Below are 20,358 nucleotides of genomic sequence, written 5' to 3'. Positions count from 1 at the left end.
AATACAGAGCGTATGCAGGTGAACATTTTATTTTGCACTGGAACAAAACTTTAGCCTCTACTCATGTGCTAGCTTAGCGCGGTGATGCTACAACTGGAACAAAGGTAGGGGGGACTTCAGGGAATTTCCAGACACTTCAGGGACTTTCTGAGCAGTCCGTGTGTCCCTGGTACAAATATGTAAATCAAGGATTCTGCACGACAATTGAGGCCAAGTAGATCTCTTTGAGATGATGGCATTTGGAATGTACCTCACGGAAGGTGACATAGACGAATTATACTTGGATGTAAGACTTGAAATAATATTTATGTTTTTAATTAATTGTAACACCTTATAACCTATACATCTTGGCACGGTCCACAAAAAAAATCCTCATACGCAAAACCTCACTGCAGCTCAGACTCCACATGCTAGATAAACAGGCATGACTGTGCCATGTCGTTCTGCTCAGTGTAGAGGAATGTGAGGTCATTAAAAACCTTCCACATGTTTTCCCCTCTTTCTTACTTTAACCCTTCTCTATCAACCTGTGATAGGTTTGCAACTTAGACCTTTTTTTGTCTTCATAACTAAGACCATTTTAAGGCCTTCACAAATGGAAGGGACATTCCCAGAATTGTCACACAATTCTGTTACTAAGAAGACCGTTTCCTTAAGGTCTCTCCGTCTCTAGACGGGAGGGCTGCAGTCTGTGACTGCTCGCGGTCACACGGGTAAGTATGTAAAAAACGTAACTGAGAAGTGTAAACGTGCTTACTTTGGGAAAAGGGCTTGGTGACAAGCTTGTGATTTTTTAAGCTCTCACAGTTCTTTCACGTCTGCTTTAGCTCCCTTTCCATTTCTCAGGGATTTAGTTCTGCTAGAGACCAATGACGTTTCCCTTCTTTAAAAAGCAACATCCTTTGACTCACAAACATAACGTCAAGCAGAAGAAGTTAGACACCAACAAGCACGCACTATATATGATTCCATAGTTCTATGGAACTATGGTTCCATAGTTCGAGAACAGGCAGCACCCTGCTATGCTGTAAAAAATCAGGAGAGTTACCCTTGGGCGGGGGGGGGATGTGTGGGGGTGGGGGGGAGGGGAAACACGAGGGGGACTTCTGGACCCTGGTCCCGATCTGTTTCTTGAGCAGGATGCTGAGTTCTTGACCCACAGAAACAAACTCAGTGTCCTGGTATTTAAGGTGTACTTTCACCTCAAATAATGAACATTTGAAATAACACTCTACTTCATACACACGAAAGTTACAGTGAGTTCTGAAACTAGGGCACATGTTACTAATTTTCCAGCAAAGTGCCAATGGCCAAGGAGAGTGGATGTGGATCTCCGGGGGTCCAGGAGCAGCACACACTCCAAGTGTGAAACGCCTCTAGGCTTCATATTTGGTTCTTAAAAAGTTTCATAAAAACTTTATGTTCTATTTTGTATTATCTGGGTTTGCTTGAATTTCTAGTTAATATGTAAAACATTGCTTCTCATATGCAAACAACCTAATGAAATCTTTGAGTAAATGAACCTTCTGGGAAGATACACCAGGTATGTGCTGTGGGGATAGGAGTCCCCCAGTTTGAGAAGGTTGAGCTGTATTTAGTTTTCCTAACCTCGCCATATGCATTAACGGACGTTAAAATGGACAGACCCTCAGACTGCAAATGGGAGGATCTGGATTTTCATCTGGACCCTGCCAGCCCCAGCTGTGTGACCCTGGGAAAGTCACTTAACCTCTCGGAGGCTCAGTTTCTTCATTTATAATCTGGGCAAAATAATGGGTACCCAGTGGGTGGCTGTCCTATGGGTCCCAACACAGAATTGTGGACCACTTTGCCAGTCACACTTTTACAATCAAGCTGGATCCCCTTTCTTGATTTTCTGATGACGAATCTTCCGGTGGAGTGAGCTGCGGAGGAGAGGCCATCAAACTGTGCTTGCCATGGGGTGTTAATGTGTGTCCTGAACAAAAGTCTGCTGCTTCGACTGTAGCCTGACCAGAAGGACCGGCTGTCATAAACGTGCTATTTCTTTGTGCCGCTGTTACCTAGTATGCTTAAGCAATGAAACAGCTGCTGCCCTTCAATAGACAAAGGCTTACAGTATGTCTGAGGCAAGGCATTTATTGCTGGCTTTAAACTTCTTAAATAATTCCATATGGAGACTTGAGTGGCAGAACACTTAATGTAAACTTTCAAAGGAAACTGCCCACCAAATTCTGAACTTTATAAAAGTTGGCTGAAACATATTCTTTTTCAGAAGGCAGAGCAGCCATTCGCATTTCAAAGAGGAAAGGCCACAGCACCACCTTCCATGGTGACTGTCCACAGGCAGAGGACCCCGTTTCAGGCATTTATCGGTTCTGGAGCGTCTACCCAGAGCCATTTCCAGAAACAGCAGGGTTAAGTGAATGGAATTTAGAATGAGCAGTCAAGGTATTTGTTTTCTAGCTGTGATTCTATGATTAATTCTCTACCTTGAAGACCTCTGCACCTTAAAGTGAATAAAAAATCAACACATGTGCACGACACGGTGCTGGGCGTCCACCATGTTTCTCTTCCCTGTACTCAATAGAACACTTCCAGAATGAACAAAAAGGGCTCAGACATTCTGCACAAAAAGATGCTATGAGAATATGGCACTTAAAAATAGCCATTTTTTACATTTTTACATATATAATGATCAAATATATAAAAAACTATATATTCTTATATACACAGTAAAAACATAGATAAAATAATACTCAAGGAAAAGTGGTCATCTGAGATACGTAAAACTATTTTCTGACAGATACAAAAAGTTAAATTTCAAAGAAAGATAACCATAATTTCGTAAGAATCTGGCATTACATGATGTTTCCGTTTTCTCCGCATTCCTATTTAATCTCCATGTCAAGGTCTGACCGTGCCGATCAGGTCGGAATTGAAGTCTTCGTTCTCATCATTCTGAAGGTCTCTCTCAAGACAGTTCCAAGAGCTCTGCCTCCATGGATTATGCCCTGGAGGTGGGGGGTTAGCCATTTCATTAAAGCCAACAAGCACACCGGTGAGGGGTGAGGGCAATTACTCCCACATTTCTTTGTGTATGTGTGTGTGTGTTTCTTGAGAAGGTGAAAGTAGGATGGATTTGTGAGAGAGTCATTTTTTTTCCTCCTTTTAACTAATTAGTGTCAGGCTACTCCTTACAGCTCTAGACAGGAAGTGCTATTTCCTGTGCTGATGATTTAATATAGCGCAGAGCAACCTAGCGTTTGAACTGATGGCAGCACTAATGACTTACGATAAAATCGTGAAAAGATAAATGATACTTAATCAGGAAAATGTTTAAATAAGCAAGTGCCTGGATATACCACGGCAAAACAACCTGAACTCATTTAAGCAAAGTTAAGAGGGTAATTTTAAAAATACACAGACTATTTGTTTACTACTTTATATTTTTCAAAATGGCATATAGTTGCATTTATTATGTTCTCTGACAATACAGTGAGGCAGCTCCTTGTTCTTACCGTAATTTTAGAAGTGACTGACTTCAGTTCAGTGGGCCCAAATAATTTGCTTCAGGTCACACAGTAGGCTGCTGACTAAGCTGAAGAATACAATTCATAGTTTGCAAATTTCCAATATATTGCTTACCAACTGCTGATACTTCCAAGTATCCTACTAACCTTGGTTGAATATGCAAAAATGTGTCTGGGAATGGAGTTAGGTAAAAACCATGGGTGCTTAGGGTTTCTTCAAGAAGGGTTTCCTTCAAGGGGTTTCTTCAAGGAAACCTTTATTCAAGGAATGAATAGACCATGAACAACAACAGAAGGTCATATTTACAAACACAATTTTGAAATAAATCCTGAAATATGGATAAAGGCTTTTTATAGTTCTTATATAGGCAGCCAGCCACACTGCTTTCTTACAAGTATATTTTTCATCGTATTTCCATATATATTATCTTCTGGAATAAAGCCCTAAGCCGGGTACTTTTTCTATGATTAGTGTTTTACATATGGAGGACCTAGATGCAAAGAAGTTAACTGATTTGTCTTTAGGTCAATAGAGTTCGTAGCAGAGCCAGGCTTAGAATACAGGTTTCTCCTAAGTTCTAGCACGGGGTTCTCTTTAGTACCTTTGCCAGCTAATTTTTATTTGTTACAAGCAAATGCTCATAATATATCATTGATTTAAATAAAAAGGTGCCCCTAGAAGATTGCTAGAACTAAAAATGCTGGTATCTCCTTTTCAAGAGTCAGAAAAGCCTGTTATAAGGCACCCCATTACAGCCTATCTTATCTAAAAGATAATTTCTCAAATAACTTGGGATATAACTTGTACTTTAATAAACTAGCTACCCAGAAAACCAAACTAGACCATAATTTAAGTATCATATCCTGACTACTATAAAAATAACCATGAAAAAGGAGAGATTCTACATGATACAGATCGATCGAGGGCTAGTGTAGCAGGCACTTTAAGATCTGTGGCAATATCATCATTACTTTAGAAAAGTTGACTGACTTTTAATCCAAGGGGATAGGGCAAAAAGCCATTTCCCAGGTTAAAATAGCATTCCATAGCTTTTAGAAGGTGAAAAAATAACCATGTTAATATATTTTATGTCTATGTGTGTAGAAAAAAATAAATATCTTTTGCCTTTAATCTCAAAATCTAGGAGCCGGGGCATCTGGTTTTATTGTTGCCTTTGCAATTATCTTACACCCGACTATAGCTACAGTATTCTTGCTCGGCTTTACTGTGAGCAAATGCATACTTTTCAAGAGATAGGCAGTAGGAAATACCACAGCACTGTGGCTAGAAGTTTCATGTTTGCTTTCCTGAATCCTCTTTCTCTGGGTAGTCACTTAACCAATTGTAATAGAAAATGATGAACCCGGGTAATAGGTATTTCAACCATCCAGAAAATAGCATAAAGAAACTGATGAGACTATGAGCAGTTTCCATACTAAGATAGGTTAGAAGTTAAAATGAGACAGTTTATAGTCACTTACATTGTTGATCATAAGGTGCATTATTGTTTTTGGAATTAGATCTCGGATACATTTGTTGATGATAGACATGTAGGAGTCTACGAGGTTGCGAATGGTCTCCACTTGCCTCTCCAACTGTGGGTCCATGGAAAAGTTTTCTGCCTGGCCATTCTCATCATTTTCAGTCTAACAGAAAGGAAAGAAAACATGGATTGTTTCACATTCGTTCAGAAGAAAAAAATACCATACATTATCAGATGATCAATTTCTGATGACTATATTTGGAGTTATATTACTAGATGGTAACATCTTTATCTTAAACATACCCATTAATTCCGAAAAAAGATCAGAACCAGGAAGTTATTATTCTACTTTCGGCGAGCCACAGCCTAGGAAAAGCAACTATTCTAGTTCTGAGTGAATACTGAGATGAATAACCAGATAAACAGTGCACCTAACAACATACCTCTAGAGAACAATCTAATCTTCAGCCATTTGCAAGCTGGCCAAAGAACTGAATCCAAGTGAATGATGCGGATGTAAACCTCTGGGAGCGGTCTCTTAGGGATTCAATAGATTAGAAATAACCTTGGTGTTGTTCTGGAACTCCTAGGTCTGTTCTGGGATGGATCAGCATTTGGATCGGCCCAGGTTTTAAAACTAAATCTCCTAAGCCTGGCCCGGGGCCAAAGTAAGAGATATAGAGAATAATTCATTTTTCCATGCACTTGCTGGAATTTGTTCTGTAAATTCATGCTTCTGTCATCACTACTAAAGGCTGGCTCCATTGTGGAAAACTTACAATTTTAACTTCCAACTTGTTATTCTTTGAATAAAACAGAACACATCTATACACAAAGAATTTACTTGTGCAACATGAGAGAAGCATCTGTTTTCTATACTATGGGACTTGAGTTAATTAATTTTGGCTTATCCACCAGAGGCTGGGCTGAAATGGCATCTTCATCATTAAGGGCTGACCTATTGGCTTGGCATTGAAATCAATTTAGAACAAATGGTCTCCATTTCAAGTCAGGTTGGAGCATCTAAGCCCCAGAACATGATACAAATATTGTTAGTGGTCTGGGTACTTTCTAACATTTGGAAAGATTTAATTACAAATGCAAAAAAAAGGGGGGGGGATAATTTATTGCTTCCATTGTAGACACGAAGTACTTTTCTTTGGAAATGTACATACTTTGATCTGCCAGGTTTTCAATCATCCAATCAGTTCTACGCAAAGCACTGTGCTAAATGGCTTAAATGGATGTATAAATGACAAACTTTATTTTTGAATCAATAAGCATGTGTGAAAGGCATATTTGTACACTACAAAGTCAACAATAACAAAGATAGAAATTGGTTCTAATCATTTATATAGGCTTCTCTGGCTCAGAAATATCCAGTACTTTTAAAAATTATTAAAATAATGTACTCAGTCTAAAACACAACAGTCATTTTTCCAGTCCTGAGAGTATGACCCCATGCTTCCGGGTGATAGTTTGAGGACATTTTTGAGGCATCCGACTCTACTACAACAAGGTAGAGGAAGTTTCAAAATGGACAGTTGTTTTAAATGGTCTTTGATCAATGAAAGAAAGAACTAAATCAAGTCTTATGTAGTTATTTTTATTATTAATTTGCGATATGCAAGCACAATAGGATCTGGGATAAATAGGCAAAAAAAGGCCATAAAGTGATAGAGGGCCGATAGAGGGAAGGTTAGCCATGGCAGTGAAAAAACAGTCATGTTCCCAAACTTCTTTCTAGGGTATAAAAACCACTGCAAATGTGCTCCATGCTGAGCTCAAACTGTCAGAGTCAGTGGTAACTGCAATGTCATGTTAAGGATATTGTATGTGAAAGTGAAAACTGTAGGTTCAAATTCAGGCTCTGTTGTGTACAGGTTGTGTGGTCACACTTCAGTTACTTGATGTAATTAAAACCTGGCTTCCTCCCTGTCTTTAAAATGGGGACCCACATCCCTGGAAAACTTGTGGAAGCTAAAAGAGATAACACATATGAGATGACCTAGCCAAGGGCCTCAACGAATGTCAGCTTCTTTCTTTCTTTTCTCAATATTCATGGAATAGAGTTAGAGAGCTGCTGGACTCTCAACATACGTTATGAAAATTCAAGGTGAAAAATTTGAGCATAAAACATTTTCAATTCAAGCAATATAAAAATGGAAAATGTATTTTTCTTTTACACCTCCATGTGTTCTGCAAGCTAGTGCCCTTTGCCTGGAACCCTCCCTGCCACCTGTGAAGAACTTTCATCTTTCAGAGCCTTGCTCCATCATCACCTCTTCCGGACAAGCTCCTGATGGCCCCCAGACCCCCAACACTCCCCTGCTCTGTGCTTCCTCTGTGTCTTGTATTCACTTTTACTATTTAATATCCAGCCTAGTTTTATGCTCCTCCCCCTACTGGGCTCTGGGGTCTTATTCATCTTTCTCTTCTCAGCACCCGGCACAGAGCCTGATGCATGGGAGGAGGAGTTAACAACTGCAAAAGGGTTCACCGAAACCAAGGAGGCTGCTCTGGTGCATTTCAGGGTATCCAAGTGTGCCTGCCCATGTGTCAGAGGAATTGGAGACCAGAGAAACCCCAGGGTGATGAGCTGGGATCCATTATGACTTGATAACAGTGAGAATGATAAAATGATTATGAAAAAAATATAATTATAATATAATATATACTATATGTTATATATAATATATACTATAATTATATATTATATAAATATATATAATTGTATATAAATATATATATATATATATATATATATATATATATATATATATGAGAACAGATGACCAACAGCCTTGTGAGGAAAATACCTTTTATACAAAACAATACAAACCTCCATAATGGATAAAATACAATTCAGTTTGTCTCTCTGATCTGAAGTATACTGGGATTTTGTTATGGTATTTAACAGTCAGAGGTGATGACATTCTAGCCTCAATATTCCACCTCTCCCAAGAACATTTATTGAGCACTTGCTGTGTTCTAGGTACTATGCTAAGCACTTTATATAGAAGACCCACACTGCTACCTTAGGAGGGAGGGGCCATTGTTATTGTCAACCTATAGAAGAGCATGGTGAGTCTCTGAGAGCTGAAATTTGTTCAATAAATGTCAGAGGCATTCAATTTTAACAAATTTCTTTTTTTTCCTTAAGTATAAAAAAATCAAGAAGTATTATGAAACAGTGAAACATCCATAGTACATCAACTTAGTTTCATAGATAAAATAATAAATGTAAAAAAGAGTTTCTAGGAAAAAAGGTGTCAGTGAAGTAGTGATATTTATTAAAAACCAAATTATTGAAACAAAAGAGGAAAGTAGAATAAGTAGTATTTTTAGAAGAACCTGCAGAAATATGAAACACTAAGAAAGTTACATCATCATCCATACTTTTTTTTTTAATATATGAAATTTACTGTCAAATTGGTTTTCATACAACACCCAGTGCTCAACATCATCCATACTTTTATATAGAAACACTGAATTTTCCCATTTCACACTTTTTTTTAACATTTAGCTTTACTTTACTCTTTACACATCAAAATATGCACAAGACGTTCACTTTCACTTTTTCAAACCAGATGCACTTAATAAGGGAAAGTGTCGGAGTGAATGGAGAACACTGAATGGTTTAATTCTCAACACGGGAAAAAAAAAAAAAAAGAGAGAGAGAAGTATTCCAGAAAACCCATAAAACAATTTGAAATTCTCTTTTGCTTTTGGAAAAACATGCGGTCACATGCAAACCTGAACTTCTCTGATAATACCACGGACATGATGGGAGTCACGAAATTCACAAGGCAAACTGAATTTCTTTCCTGAGTTTAGAAAGAAAGAAGAAACACTTACCCTCTCTAATATGTCTAAGATAAATGGGGAAAATGTGCATACATGGCCTTTCTCTTCTAACTGAGTAATTTCAGACAGCAAATACTCCCTCTTCCCTGACCCAGTTCTAATCAAATTCTCTGTTGTGCTCTTTTCTGTATGTATACTGAGTATGACTATGGCTTTTCTCTTTGTTTAAATTATAGGATTGCAATAGGATTCTTTGCAGTCCAAGCACTGAAGTGACAGCTGTTTATCATTATCCTCATCAAGGGAATGTAAAATAAAAATAGTAATTTGTCTCTGATCTTTGAGGCAAAAAAGAATGGTCTGCAAACATTTAACCTTTTATGTGCAGGTTCATTGATGCTGTTTACAAAATGTGAATAATATTGTGAAAACCAGCTTTCTTCTGAAAAATACAATGGACAGGCCTTCCTATTACAATTTTTTTTCCAAATAGCTTTTGTGAAATCTAATGCAACTTAAACAATAAAAAAATAGCAACTCAGCACTGTAAATTGTTTATAAACAATACTGTAATTTTCTTTCTTATGAAACTACTTGCACAGTATTCAAAAAAAGTCTGTTTTACAAAATTTTAATTTAAAAGCTTTTTCCTAAAGACTTCCTACTTTAACAGGTGAGAGGACTAGAAATAGTTGAATTGGAAATAATTCCCACCATACCTTAAAGCAGCCATTATAGAAGATCTGGGCTTTATGGCTTTAAGGGGATATTTATTTTTCATGTGTTTTGTTTTTGTCTCTTTCCTTTCCTTAAATTTCTTACTGAATTATGTGATAGGTTCCTTGGAAGATCACTGAAACCATCCATATAAGATTATTTTCTTAAGGTGACTGCAACTCTTTAAAGTGGAACGACAGAAACGCACATTATCCTGGCAAAAATATGCACATAAACATACTGGCTAATTGCTCAATCTCTTCTCGCCAACGGAGAGCATTGTACAATGCTACAGATCTACACAAGCGATTTTTACAGGTAAGCAATGCTTGCCCCTTTCTAAGCATCTTACTTTTGTTGTACAATTCTCTACTACCTTAAACAAACAGTAGAAAATATCGTTTAACTTTTTCATAGTGAATCAGGTCATCATTATGAAAATAGGGTTACCATGGTAATGCAGCTTTGAATTTTCCAGCCTCACATTATGAAGAATGTCTCACTGAAAACCTTTCCCCACTTCCAGTCATGCACTTCTTCTCATTTGCAGAGGCTAATTAGAGGCTAATTTGCAGAGCCAGGCAACCAAACTTGTTAAAAAAAAAAAAGTATCTATGGGAGAAGCATGCTCTGGAAAGCCTTTGAGAGTAGTACAGATTGCAGTTTGGTGCCTGGTGACAGGTATTTCATTAATTAGTTCAACAAATACTTGTTTAGTGTCTCAGGCGAACTGTGCGAGGTACAAAGGAAGTCTAAAAACACAGGGCTTGCCTGTGAGCTTATCCTCTGATGGGGAGGATCCAGTGTAAGATGCGTTGGTAAGTCAAAGGATGAGTTCAAGGGCGGTGGGCTTCATGGGGAGTCCTCAGGGATGGTCAGATGGTCACAGTAGAGACGAACCGTAAATGTTGGGTGAGATTTCTGACTGAGACTGAGGGGATATGCTCATTGTTCTATCCTTAGTACTTAGCACAGTGCCCTACTTATAGCAGGAGCTTTGTAAATATTGTGGAATTAATGAAGAAAAAACTAACCCAGGCCACCTCCTGAGGGATTAGGTTTCTGTTTTGAAAGAACCTAAGAGACTGAGCTCCAGGTCACTGAGGTGTTGCTGTATGGTGAATGTGAATAATTGCTTGGATTCCTAGAACTGAGTTCTCCATGTAGAGCTTCTTGGTCTGGGCAGGATAAATGACTATCTGTATCCAGAATGATTTTAGTTGCTATAAAGATGTTGATGACTCTGTCGAAGGATGTCTACAGATTGGAGCTGTGATTGTAATCAAATGCTGGCATCTATTTACATCTGCACTCTGTAAGAAATATCCATAATACAGGACGAAACACTGAAGCTTGGGGCGCCTGGGTGGCTCAGTCGGTTAAGGGACAGACTTCGGCTCAGGTCATAATCTCACGGTTCGTGTGTTTGATCCCCACATGGGCTCTGTATGCTGATAGTGCAGAGCTTGCTTCGGATCCCGTCTCCCTCTTTTTCTGCCTCTCCCTACTCATGCTCTCTCTCTCTCTCTCTCTCTCTCTCTCTCTCTCTCTAACACTAAATAAACGTTTTAAAACAAACAAAAAACCAACCCACCAAACAAAACAACAGTGAACCTCATCTGATCCAGTTAGTGGTGATCCACTAGCCAAAGCAGGCAGGACCCAACTTTGTGTGCTTAGGTTATTTTCATTTTTTTTCTTCCTTCCCTCTTCTCCTTTACCTGTTACTAACTTTTTATTCTCCCTACAGCTTTTACTCTCCTTTCATCTCTACATGACATCATAATAAATTACAAAACTATGTAATATTGCAAAATTAAACAGCCATTAAGAAAAAAACACACACACACAGGATTTGAAAGATACTTACTTGATAACCAACAACAATAACAACCCTATCTTAATTCTGATGTTTCTAACTCTCATTTAGCCCAATAGCTGCGAATAGTATATTTCTGTGTGGTACCAGTGTATGTCCACATCTCCAATAAACAACTTGGATGATAACAGCAAAGAATAACTGGGATCTGGAGGAATAAGAGGAAGTGCCTCTCCTATAACTGACAGGCACTGAATTTGCATTTAAGATGCACTGAAACAAGAGCTTTTATCTGCAACTGTAAAAACAAATGTGGATATGAAGATTCTTAGAGAAATCTGAAAACTTATGTACTCTGTCCTGATGTCCTCCTAGAAGTTATAGTAACTCCAATCTAGTTTGTAATCTATCTAAAGGCCTGTACTGCCTGCTAGCAGATAAGTTCATGAATATTAAATATTCATATATTTTAAATACATTATTGAATATTGCTATTTAAACAATCTTAACTGAGAATTTTTTCTAGATTTATGAATATTTATTTTTGAAAAATTTCCATCTTGGGGCGCCTGGGTGGCTCAGTCGGTTAAGCGGCCGACTTCGGCTCAGGTCATGATCTCGCGGTCCGTGAGTTCGAGCCCCGCATCGGGCTCTGTGCTGACAGCTCAGAGCCTGGAGCCTGTTTCAGATTCTGTGTCTCCCTCTCTCTGACCCTCCCCTATTCATGCTCTGTCTCTCTCTGTCTCAAAAATAAATAAACGTTAAGAAAAAAATTTAAAAAAGACAAATTTCCATCTTTGTATACTGAGTTTTGCATAACAACCTTTTGTGTAAACAATAGATGGGCTAAGCAGAACAATTAAATGGGTTTCTTTAAAAATAACCACTTGCCTCACCACAGTTTTTGGTTTCAGATAATATTAGTAATTTTGAAAGGGCCAAAATTATTTTGCAAGTATTGACTACTGGCAAAAATATTTGTTTAAAATTTAACTTTGTTAATTAAAATAAAAAGAAAACCCCTTTTCTAAAAAGAACTATAATTAGAATCAACTGATACAAATGTCCTTTTTAGTGGGAAAAAATCACAACATTTCTTTGGAGTAGCAAAACAAGCAATAGAATATTTCCAGAGAAAAAATTTCCAGAAAATAGGATCAAATAAAATAAGGATAAATATAAAAACAACTTGTGATGGTTAATTTTATGTGTCAACTTGACTGGGCCATAGAGTACCGAGATATTTGGTGCAAACATTGTTCTAGGTATTTCTGTGAGAGTATATTTGGATGAGATTAATACTTAAATTGGTGGGCTTTGAGTAAAGCAGATTGCTGTCCATAGTGTGGGTGGGCCTTATCCAATCAGGTGAAGGCTTGACGAACAAGAAGACTGGCTCTCCCCAGCAAGAGAGAATTCTCTTTCAGACTGTTTTTGGACTTCATCTGCAATGTGGCTCTTTCTTATTCTACAGAAGACTGCCTTTGGACTTAAACTGGAATGTTCAGCTCTCCTGGGTCTGCAGCCTGTCAGCCCACCTGCAGATTTTGGGCTTGCCAACCTCCATTATTATGTGAGGCAATTACATATAAAAAATCATTACCTATGTTATCTATGTATCTGTCTATACACACAGACACACACACACACAGACACACACACACACACACACACACACACACACACACACACACACCCTATTGATTCTGCTTTTCTGGAGAAGCCTGACTAATAAATACACAGCCCCTCTATAGATCATAAAGCAGTATGTGATTCAATGTTACATTGCTTAGTGGAGTTCACAGGTGCTGTAAGAGTTCAGAGAAGCAGAGGATCAGGAAGGGCTGTGATGGAGAGTAACACTGGTCCTACTCTAATTATTTACCTTTACTTCACAGCATTCTCTAAAGGAGAGAGAGGTGAGTCAAAAGAGAATCCATCTTTACTCTCCTTATTCTATCACAAGGTCTTGCTATGCTTCCCCTGTGGGTAGGGGGAAGACACATTTAGACAGCCTCCTCTCCCCCACTCTCAGCCCTGTTGGTTAGATGGAGCTTCAGAGATCAGGCTGATCTATCCACCCACCCAGGCTAATCTCTGTGATGACACAGATGGCACGTGACCAAGCAAAGCCAATCACAGCACATTTGTCAGAATTCTTAGGAAGGAGAAGCTTCATTTAGGAATGAAAACTTTCTAAGTAGGCCTGAGTGCAGGCTTGTCTCAAAATGAAGAGGAGTCAAACCTGTGTGCAAATGAAGTCACCAAAGATGCATTCGAGCGCGTGCATCTGGCTGTGCAGACGTCTCTGCCTCTGGCTCGTGCAGTTACACCAGCCAGTAAACTGTTTTCCGTTGTTTCTAAAAGTTGGGTTGGCTTGAATTTAATTTCTGTTGCCGCTATCCTAAAGAGCTCAAATGAATAAATCATTTATTCAGGACGTTCTTGCAACCGAAAACTTTTTTCCAACTCCATCTGTTCGTCCTTCCTGGTTTAGTGCATGGAGCACAACTTTGGATGCCGCAGCTAAAATACAGCCCCTGTTCTTCCTGCATCTGAACGTTTCCTTTGTCTTGCATCGTAATTAGGTGTACACATGTCCATTTCCCTAACAAAAACGAAAGGCTCTTGAGGTAGATAATCCTTCAAAGTTCGGTGCAAATACAGTATCACTTGCTTTGCATGCCAAAACTTCTTAGTAAAAAACAAAAGAATGCAATGGCTTAAAAACACACAAGGGTAAAACTCTGTGGGTAGAATCATTACTTGTTTCATGAGTAGAGAAACAAAATGAAGCTTTTAAATAAGCAGCTATATTCAAGGGTTTTAATTTTTCCAAGGTCCTCTGAGCACTGTAGTTGACAAAGCTGTCATCTGGATTCAACTGCAGAATTCCCCAAGTAATTCTCAAAATAACTTTTTCAGCCATCCCTATACATGAATTCGTGAGTACACCTTTGTCAGGCTTTCCAGGGCCCAATGGCCTTACCAGATGATCCAGATAAAAAATATAAAAACTGTTTTAGAAAATTTAGGTTCATTTCTGTTAATAAGAAAGATTAATGTAAAATCGGAACAAATTTGCCAGGTTGAGCTGTTGTTTCTAAACCTCTTGTTTAGAATATTCAACCTCTTATTTCTAATATTCAAAGAGAGAATATTTCTGGTGATAGCACTGGACCACATCTGTTCTGGGTCACCAAACAGCCAGCATGGATATGCCCCAGAACTGGAAATGTACTTCCAAAGCTGCCAGAAATAGAATTTCTGTCTTCATAATACTCATTCCCAATTAAGAGAGAAACTAAAATGTAAAGGAATTTGTTTCACTATAGGCAAACTTTTAGTTTGCAGAAAATAGAAATTCATGAAGATGGTAAGATCAAAATATACTGAAGATGAGTTTTGAAAATAAGATTGATAGGACAGAGATCTACATGCTGGAAGTAATAACCATTGGGTCTGGAGTTTATTTTTTTACTTCTTTCTATTCTTTTCTTGAAATTGTGTGTGTATGTATGTGGGGTGTGTATGTGTGTGTGTGTGTATTGCCTGTTTAACAATATGGAGGATGTAATATATAGAAAACAAATATATATATATTGCTTCAAATTATGCCCACTTCTCACAATGTGGTAAAAATTAACAAAGGCAAGATTGCTTAAAGACCAGCAACTTATGGCAGCATTTATAATAAAAATCAAAAGTACTCTAAGGTAACCTTGGTAGGTGCAATTATTATTAGAAGAAAATCTGTAGTATTTTAAAATTTATATACATAAGACTGTACTGAGGGCTGTGTTAATAAAATTTGTAAATATGACTCGAGGTATAAGAGAAAAAGTTGACGTGGTTTCTTAAAAACTTTCTTCCTCTAGACTGTTTTTAAAGTAGTTTAGATGCAGAAATCAGACTATAACCACTACTAAACACTGATGAGATTATAATTTCAAATAATGCTTTTTATGACGAGATCAAGATGTTCCTGTATAGAATAACAAGGTAACTTTAGATTGAATATGTAAATATTGTTAAGAAAACATATTACTGCATGTATTCACAATTTCCCCCAAATTTCTTTTTTCCTAACCATGGCTTCAAAATTCCTAGAAATGTTATTATTAGTGAGGACTATAATACTGTCCCTGGCAATTGTTTATGTCTACTCAATCCACAGAAATTCTTTCAAATTAAAATAGGTATAATGATTTCTGAATTAAAGAGTAAAACCTCTTTGAAATTATCATCATGAAATTTCATACTACACTGGTGGCCAAAGGCATCAAAAAGAGATGTGGCAACATTATCCATCTGATTCAATACAATTTCTAGCAATATTCCACAATTGCTTATAAAATATCTGGGAATATGTATAAAATGGAAAAGGCATGATACCAATTTTTGGAGGGCGAAAAACTGAATGCACATGGCTTAAGGTAGCATCTAAAGATAGCTTTACACAACATCAAGATGATATGTGTGATTAAGATTTAAAGGGCATTAAAATAAATGAAATAATTCTGAATAATAATTCCTGCCATTTCAACAAAACTTTTTTTCTGATTTAACCATAGTTTCCATGTGACTGTAAGTAACACATTCTACCAAGTCTATAGAACTCCCAAATCAAAGGAACCACAAGAAAAATATCTGGATCAAACACATGTTTGTAGCATTCCTCAAATACAAGTTTAAAAAAATCTACCTGACTCTCGTAGATTACCCCGTTTCCAAACCACTTCCGTTTGAGCAATGATTTAGAATCGCAATTAAGACTATAAACTATGGAATCAGATGCCCTTATTCATATCTTGATTTTGTCACTAATTAGCTTTGTGACTTCGGTAAAATTAAAGTTAAGAAGTTAGTCATCCTCTCTAGGCCTTAATTTCTGTTCCATGAGAGGGGGTAATATTAGCATCAAACACATTTTATAGGGCAGAGCAGGTGTAGAGACCAAATAACGTAACATAGAAAAGGTACTTAAGCATGGTGCCTGACATACAGTTAAGTGCTCAACAGAAATTAAGTGTGTAACTTGAGATAATTGATGTAAATGACATAAATTACTTACATGAGGTTACAAAATTCATAAATATGAGCTTGGTTAAAAAAATGCAGGGGTGCCTGGGTGACTCAGTTGGTTGAATGTCTGACTCTCGATTTTGGCTCAGGTCATGATCTCACGGTTCATGAGATCGAGCCCCACATTGGACTCTGTGCTGGCAGTGTGAGGCCTGCTTGGGATTCTTTCTCTCTCTCCCTTTCTCTCTGCCCCACCCCTGCTCGTGCTCTCTCTCTCTCTCTCTCTCAATCAATAAATAAACATAAAATTTTTTTAAAAAATTCAAAAATTGCCCTGCAAACTCTTTCTTTGAGAGTGTTTTCTAAAACAGAGAGAGAAACTGGGCTACAATCTTACCAATAAATATTTATCGGCTTATTAGACTAAATGCGCCAGGTCCTTCACTGCCTACCTGAGTATGAGAATCACTGACTTCCTCTCTGGAAGCCCTTTCAGCTCTAACATTCTGTGACCATAAGGAAAGAAAGGTGCACGTAAGCTTAATATAAGCAGTCAGAGCCATTCAGAAATGTCATGTGACTGGGGAGCACCTATTAACTACAAAAATTCGAGCAAACTCTTCTGGGCATGCTGGAAAAAATCAGAGCTACAATGAGCAAGGTGAACTAGAATGGATGACTTTTGAGAATCCTTCCAAAGATTCTGTGATTCAATAATGTGTCAAAAACACAGACACAGTCACTTCTTTTAGCTCTAAAATTATCAGGCAGTCAAAGAAGATAAGTAGATCTGCTAGTCAAAAGAGAAAAACAATAGCTTTTTCTGTAATATTTCCATGAAAAGGCAAAACAATTAATGGCCAATAATTTTTAAATGTGCTCGCACACACCATCTCAACTGGTCCTCAAAAGAATCTTACAGAAATAGAAGCATATGAGGGAATAAAGGATGTGACAGAGACCACTCGGTTCCATTACTTGTTAACCCTGGGAACTTGGATAGGTTGATTAATCTCTGTGTACTTCAGTTTTCTGTCAGATAGAGTAATAATTGTACCCATTATAATTATTTCCTCTCAAGGAGTATTGAGTGGATTAAATAAATTGCCAGTGTAGAAATTCAGAAGAGTGCCTGGCACATAATAAACACTCAATAAATGTCAGCCATTACTATTATTTTTCTTTAGGAAGAAGGAATGAAAATACAGAGAGGGGAAAGGATGTGCCTAAAGATAATAAAGACAGTAAGACTGAAACAGAACCCTGTCCTAACTTCCCCTGTGTACATTTTCTGCTGTTTATACACCACCTCACTGCTTTTGTTCATTAACAATTTCTCAGTGAAACTGAGTACTAAAAGTGAAATTAAAGATAAAGTGAGAAATTTTTAAAAATTAGAACTTTTTCTTACTCCTCCAACAGGTAATGATAGTGTTTTAACATCCCAAAGAGATAAAATACAGCACTGTCCAGTAGAAATAACGCGCAAGTCACATTTCTGTAGCCGTGATAAAAAAAAGTAAAACAAGCAAGTGAAATGCATTTTTATAATGTTTATTTTTTTAAATATTCATTTACTTTTGAGAGAGAGAGAGACAGAGAGACAAAGCACGAGCAGGGGAAGGGGCAGAGAGAGAGGGAGACACAGAATCTGAAGCAGGTTCCAGGTTCCAAGCTGTCAGCACAGAACTTGACGTGGGGCTCGAACTCAAAAACCGCGAGATCATGATCTGAGCTGACACTTAACCAACGGAGACACCCAGGTGCCCCTTTTTGACATATTTAAGGGCTGAGTTGTATCCACCCCAAATTTGTTAGAATCCTAACTCCAAGTCCCTCAGAATGGGACTATATTACGAAATATGATCTTTTAAGAGGTAATTAAATTAAAATGAGACCAGTAGGGTAGGCCATAATCCACTATGACTGGTGTCCTTATTTGGACACAGGCGTACACAGAGGGAAGGCCATGTGATGACACAGAAAGAAGTTAGCCATCTACAAACCAAGGATGGAGGCCTCAGATGAAACCATCCCTGCTGACATTTTGCTTTGATCTCAGGTTTCTAGCTTCCAGAATTGTGAGAAAATAAATTTCTGTTGTTGAAGCCACTTTGTGGTATTTTGTTACAGCAGCTCTAGCACACAAATGCAACATATAATTAATATAAAAGTCACTGATGTGATACATTCTTTTTTTTTTTTTTTTTTTTTTTGGTACAGAGTACTGAAATCAAATAGGTACTTAAAGCACATCTCAACATGGACCATCCATGCTTCAAGGGTTTAGTAACCATCTGTAGCTAGTGGCTATTGCCCTGGACAGTGTAAGTACGGAGTAGCAACATGATATTATATCTTTTACATAAAATGGTTTTTTAAGTTCTAAAAAAATACATGTTTATGTTTAAAAACTTTATGAATGATTACTTAACAATCTTATTCTTAAGTTCCAATTCCACTGCTAAAACAATATTGCTGATTCATTCTGATAAAAATGTTTACATTAGATTCATATTCTCAGAATGGCTACCTGATAAATCCTATGTTTCCTAGGTAAGTGTTCAGATTTGTATTTTCCTTTGGTCTTGGCATCAAATGAGATATTGAGAGACCATAAAATGATCTCATTAATAGGTTGTACAGAGAATTTTAATTTTGACTGAGATATTGTCAGTATAAGGACAAACTTCAGTGAACATTTATGACTTTAGGATGACAAGAAGATAGAGTTATATGCTCTACAGGAATCCACCTGAAATGACGATGGTGTTGGTAGCACACGTCATTCTTCTCCCTGCACAAAGGATTCTTCTAACTTATAGATTTTCCAGACCTTCAGCTGGGATCTGATATTAGCTTAATGATCATTTTGTTGCTCATGAGTATCTTAATCACAGAGACAAGATCTCCTTCTTCCCCAAATCAGATAAGTTTGCTAATAATGCACGGTTCATTGAAAATTTTGTCAGAGGGCTAAGGATGAACTGGTATTGGGGAAAGCTTGAAGGTTTTAAAAACCGTAGGACTGTTTACGCATGTCTCGATGCACAGCCATTGAGGGCTGCTGTTAACTGGAAAAAAACCAAATGGTTTTGAAAGCCACTACTCTTGTGACAAATCCTGTACCTTTAAGGACTATGAGTACTCGCAACCCAGTGTTTGGTTGTTTTTACTCTTCTGTATGTACTCATCTACAGGATGCATAACTCATAGTTTTATTTGGAAATAGGTAATCTTTAGGTAAAAACAGGACAGGCCTTATATAACCTAAAGGATTATTGTTTCTTGACTTTTGGGGTTTAGGGATGTGTTCCTGGGGATAAGAAATTTTTTCAAGGGGCACCTGGGTGGCTCAGTCAGTTAAGCATCTGACTTTGACTCAGGTCATGATCTCACGGTTCACGGGTTCAAGCCCCTCGTCAGGCTCTGTACTGACAGCTCAGAGCCTGGAGCCTGCTTCGGATTCTGTGTCTCCCTCTCTCTCTGCTCCTCCTCCACTCATGCTCTGTCTCTCTCTCTCAAAAATAAATAAACATTAAAAAATTTAAAAAAATAAATAAAAAAGAAATTTTTTTCAATGACAATGTAAACATTTTGTGTTTTTGTTTACTATATTTTTTAAAAACCACAGTAACTTATGAATATATTTCTATCATTTCACACATTGATATTTCAGTTAGTATTTTTTAAATTTATTTTTATTAAAACAAAAAAAATTTTTTAAATGTTTATTTATTATTGAGAGGCAGAGAGAGAGAGACAGAGCATGAGTGGGGGAGGAGCAGAGAGAGAAGGAGACACAGAATCCGAAGCAGGCTCCAGGTTCTGAGCTGTCAGCATAGAGCCCAACACGGGCTTGAACTCATGAACCCTGAGATCATGACCTGAGCCAAAGTTGGACGCTTAACTGACTGAACCCCCCAGGCAGGCCTTCTGTTGGTATTTCTAAAAGATAAGGACTCCTTTTCAAAAAACAACCTTAATACCATTG

At 37.7% G+C, this 20,358-nt stretch overlaps 1 protein-coding gene across 17 annotated transcripts in view; it reads right to left on the bottom strand.

Moving 5' to 3' along the window:
• DNM3 (dynamin 3) overlaps positions 1-20,358 on the bottom strand; it is a 565,070-nt gene that overhangs the window by 35,761 nt on the left and 508,951 nt on the right. For 15 of the 17 annotated variants that reach the window (XM_042975642.1, XM_042975638.1, XM_042975648.1 and 12 more), the window contains one exon: positions 4,995-5,159. In XM_042975642.1, coding sequence (XP_042831576.1) covers positions 4,995-5,159 — 165 coding nt within the window. Of the gene's footprint in view, positions 1-2,870; positions 2,994-3,500; positions 3,581-4,994; positions 5,160-20,358 lie in introns of those variants that run through there. The other 2 variants (XR_006213790.1, XR_006213789.1) reach the window with 2 other exon arrangements.

This window comes from Panthera tigris, chromosome F3 (assembly GCF_018350195.1).
Source record: "Panthera tigris isolate Pti1 chromosome F3, P.tigris_Pti1_mat1.1, whole genome shotgun sequence".
NCBI lineage: Eukaryota > Metazoa > Chordata > Mammalia > Carnivora > Felidae > Panthera > Panthera tigris.
The sequence above is the reverse complement of the archived record's forward strand: the minus strand, read 5'-3'. Positions and strand labels throughout refer to the sequence as shown.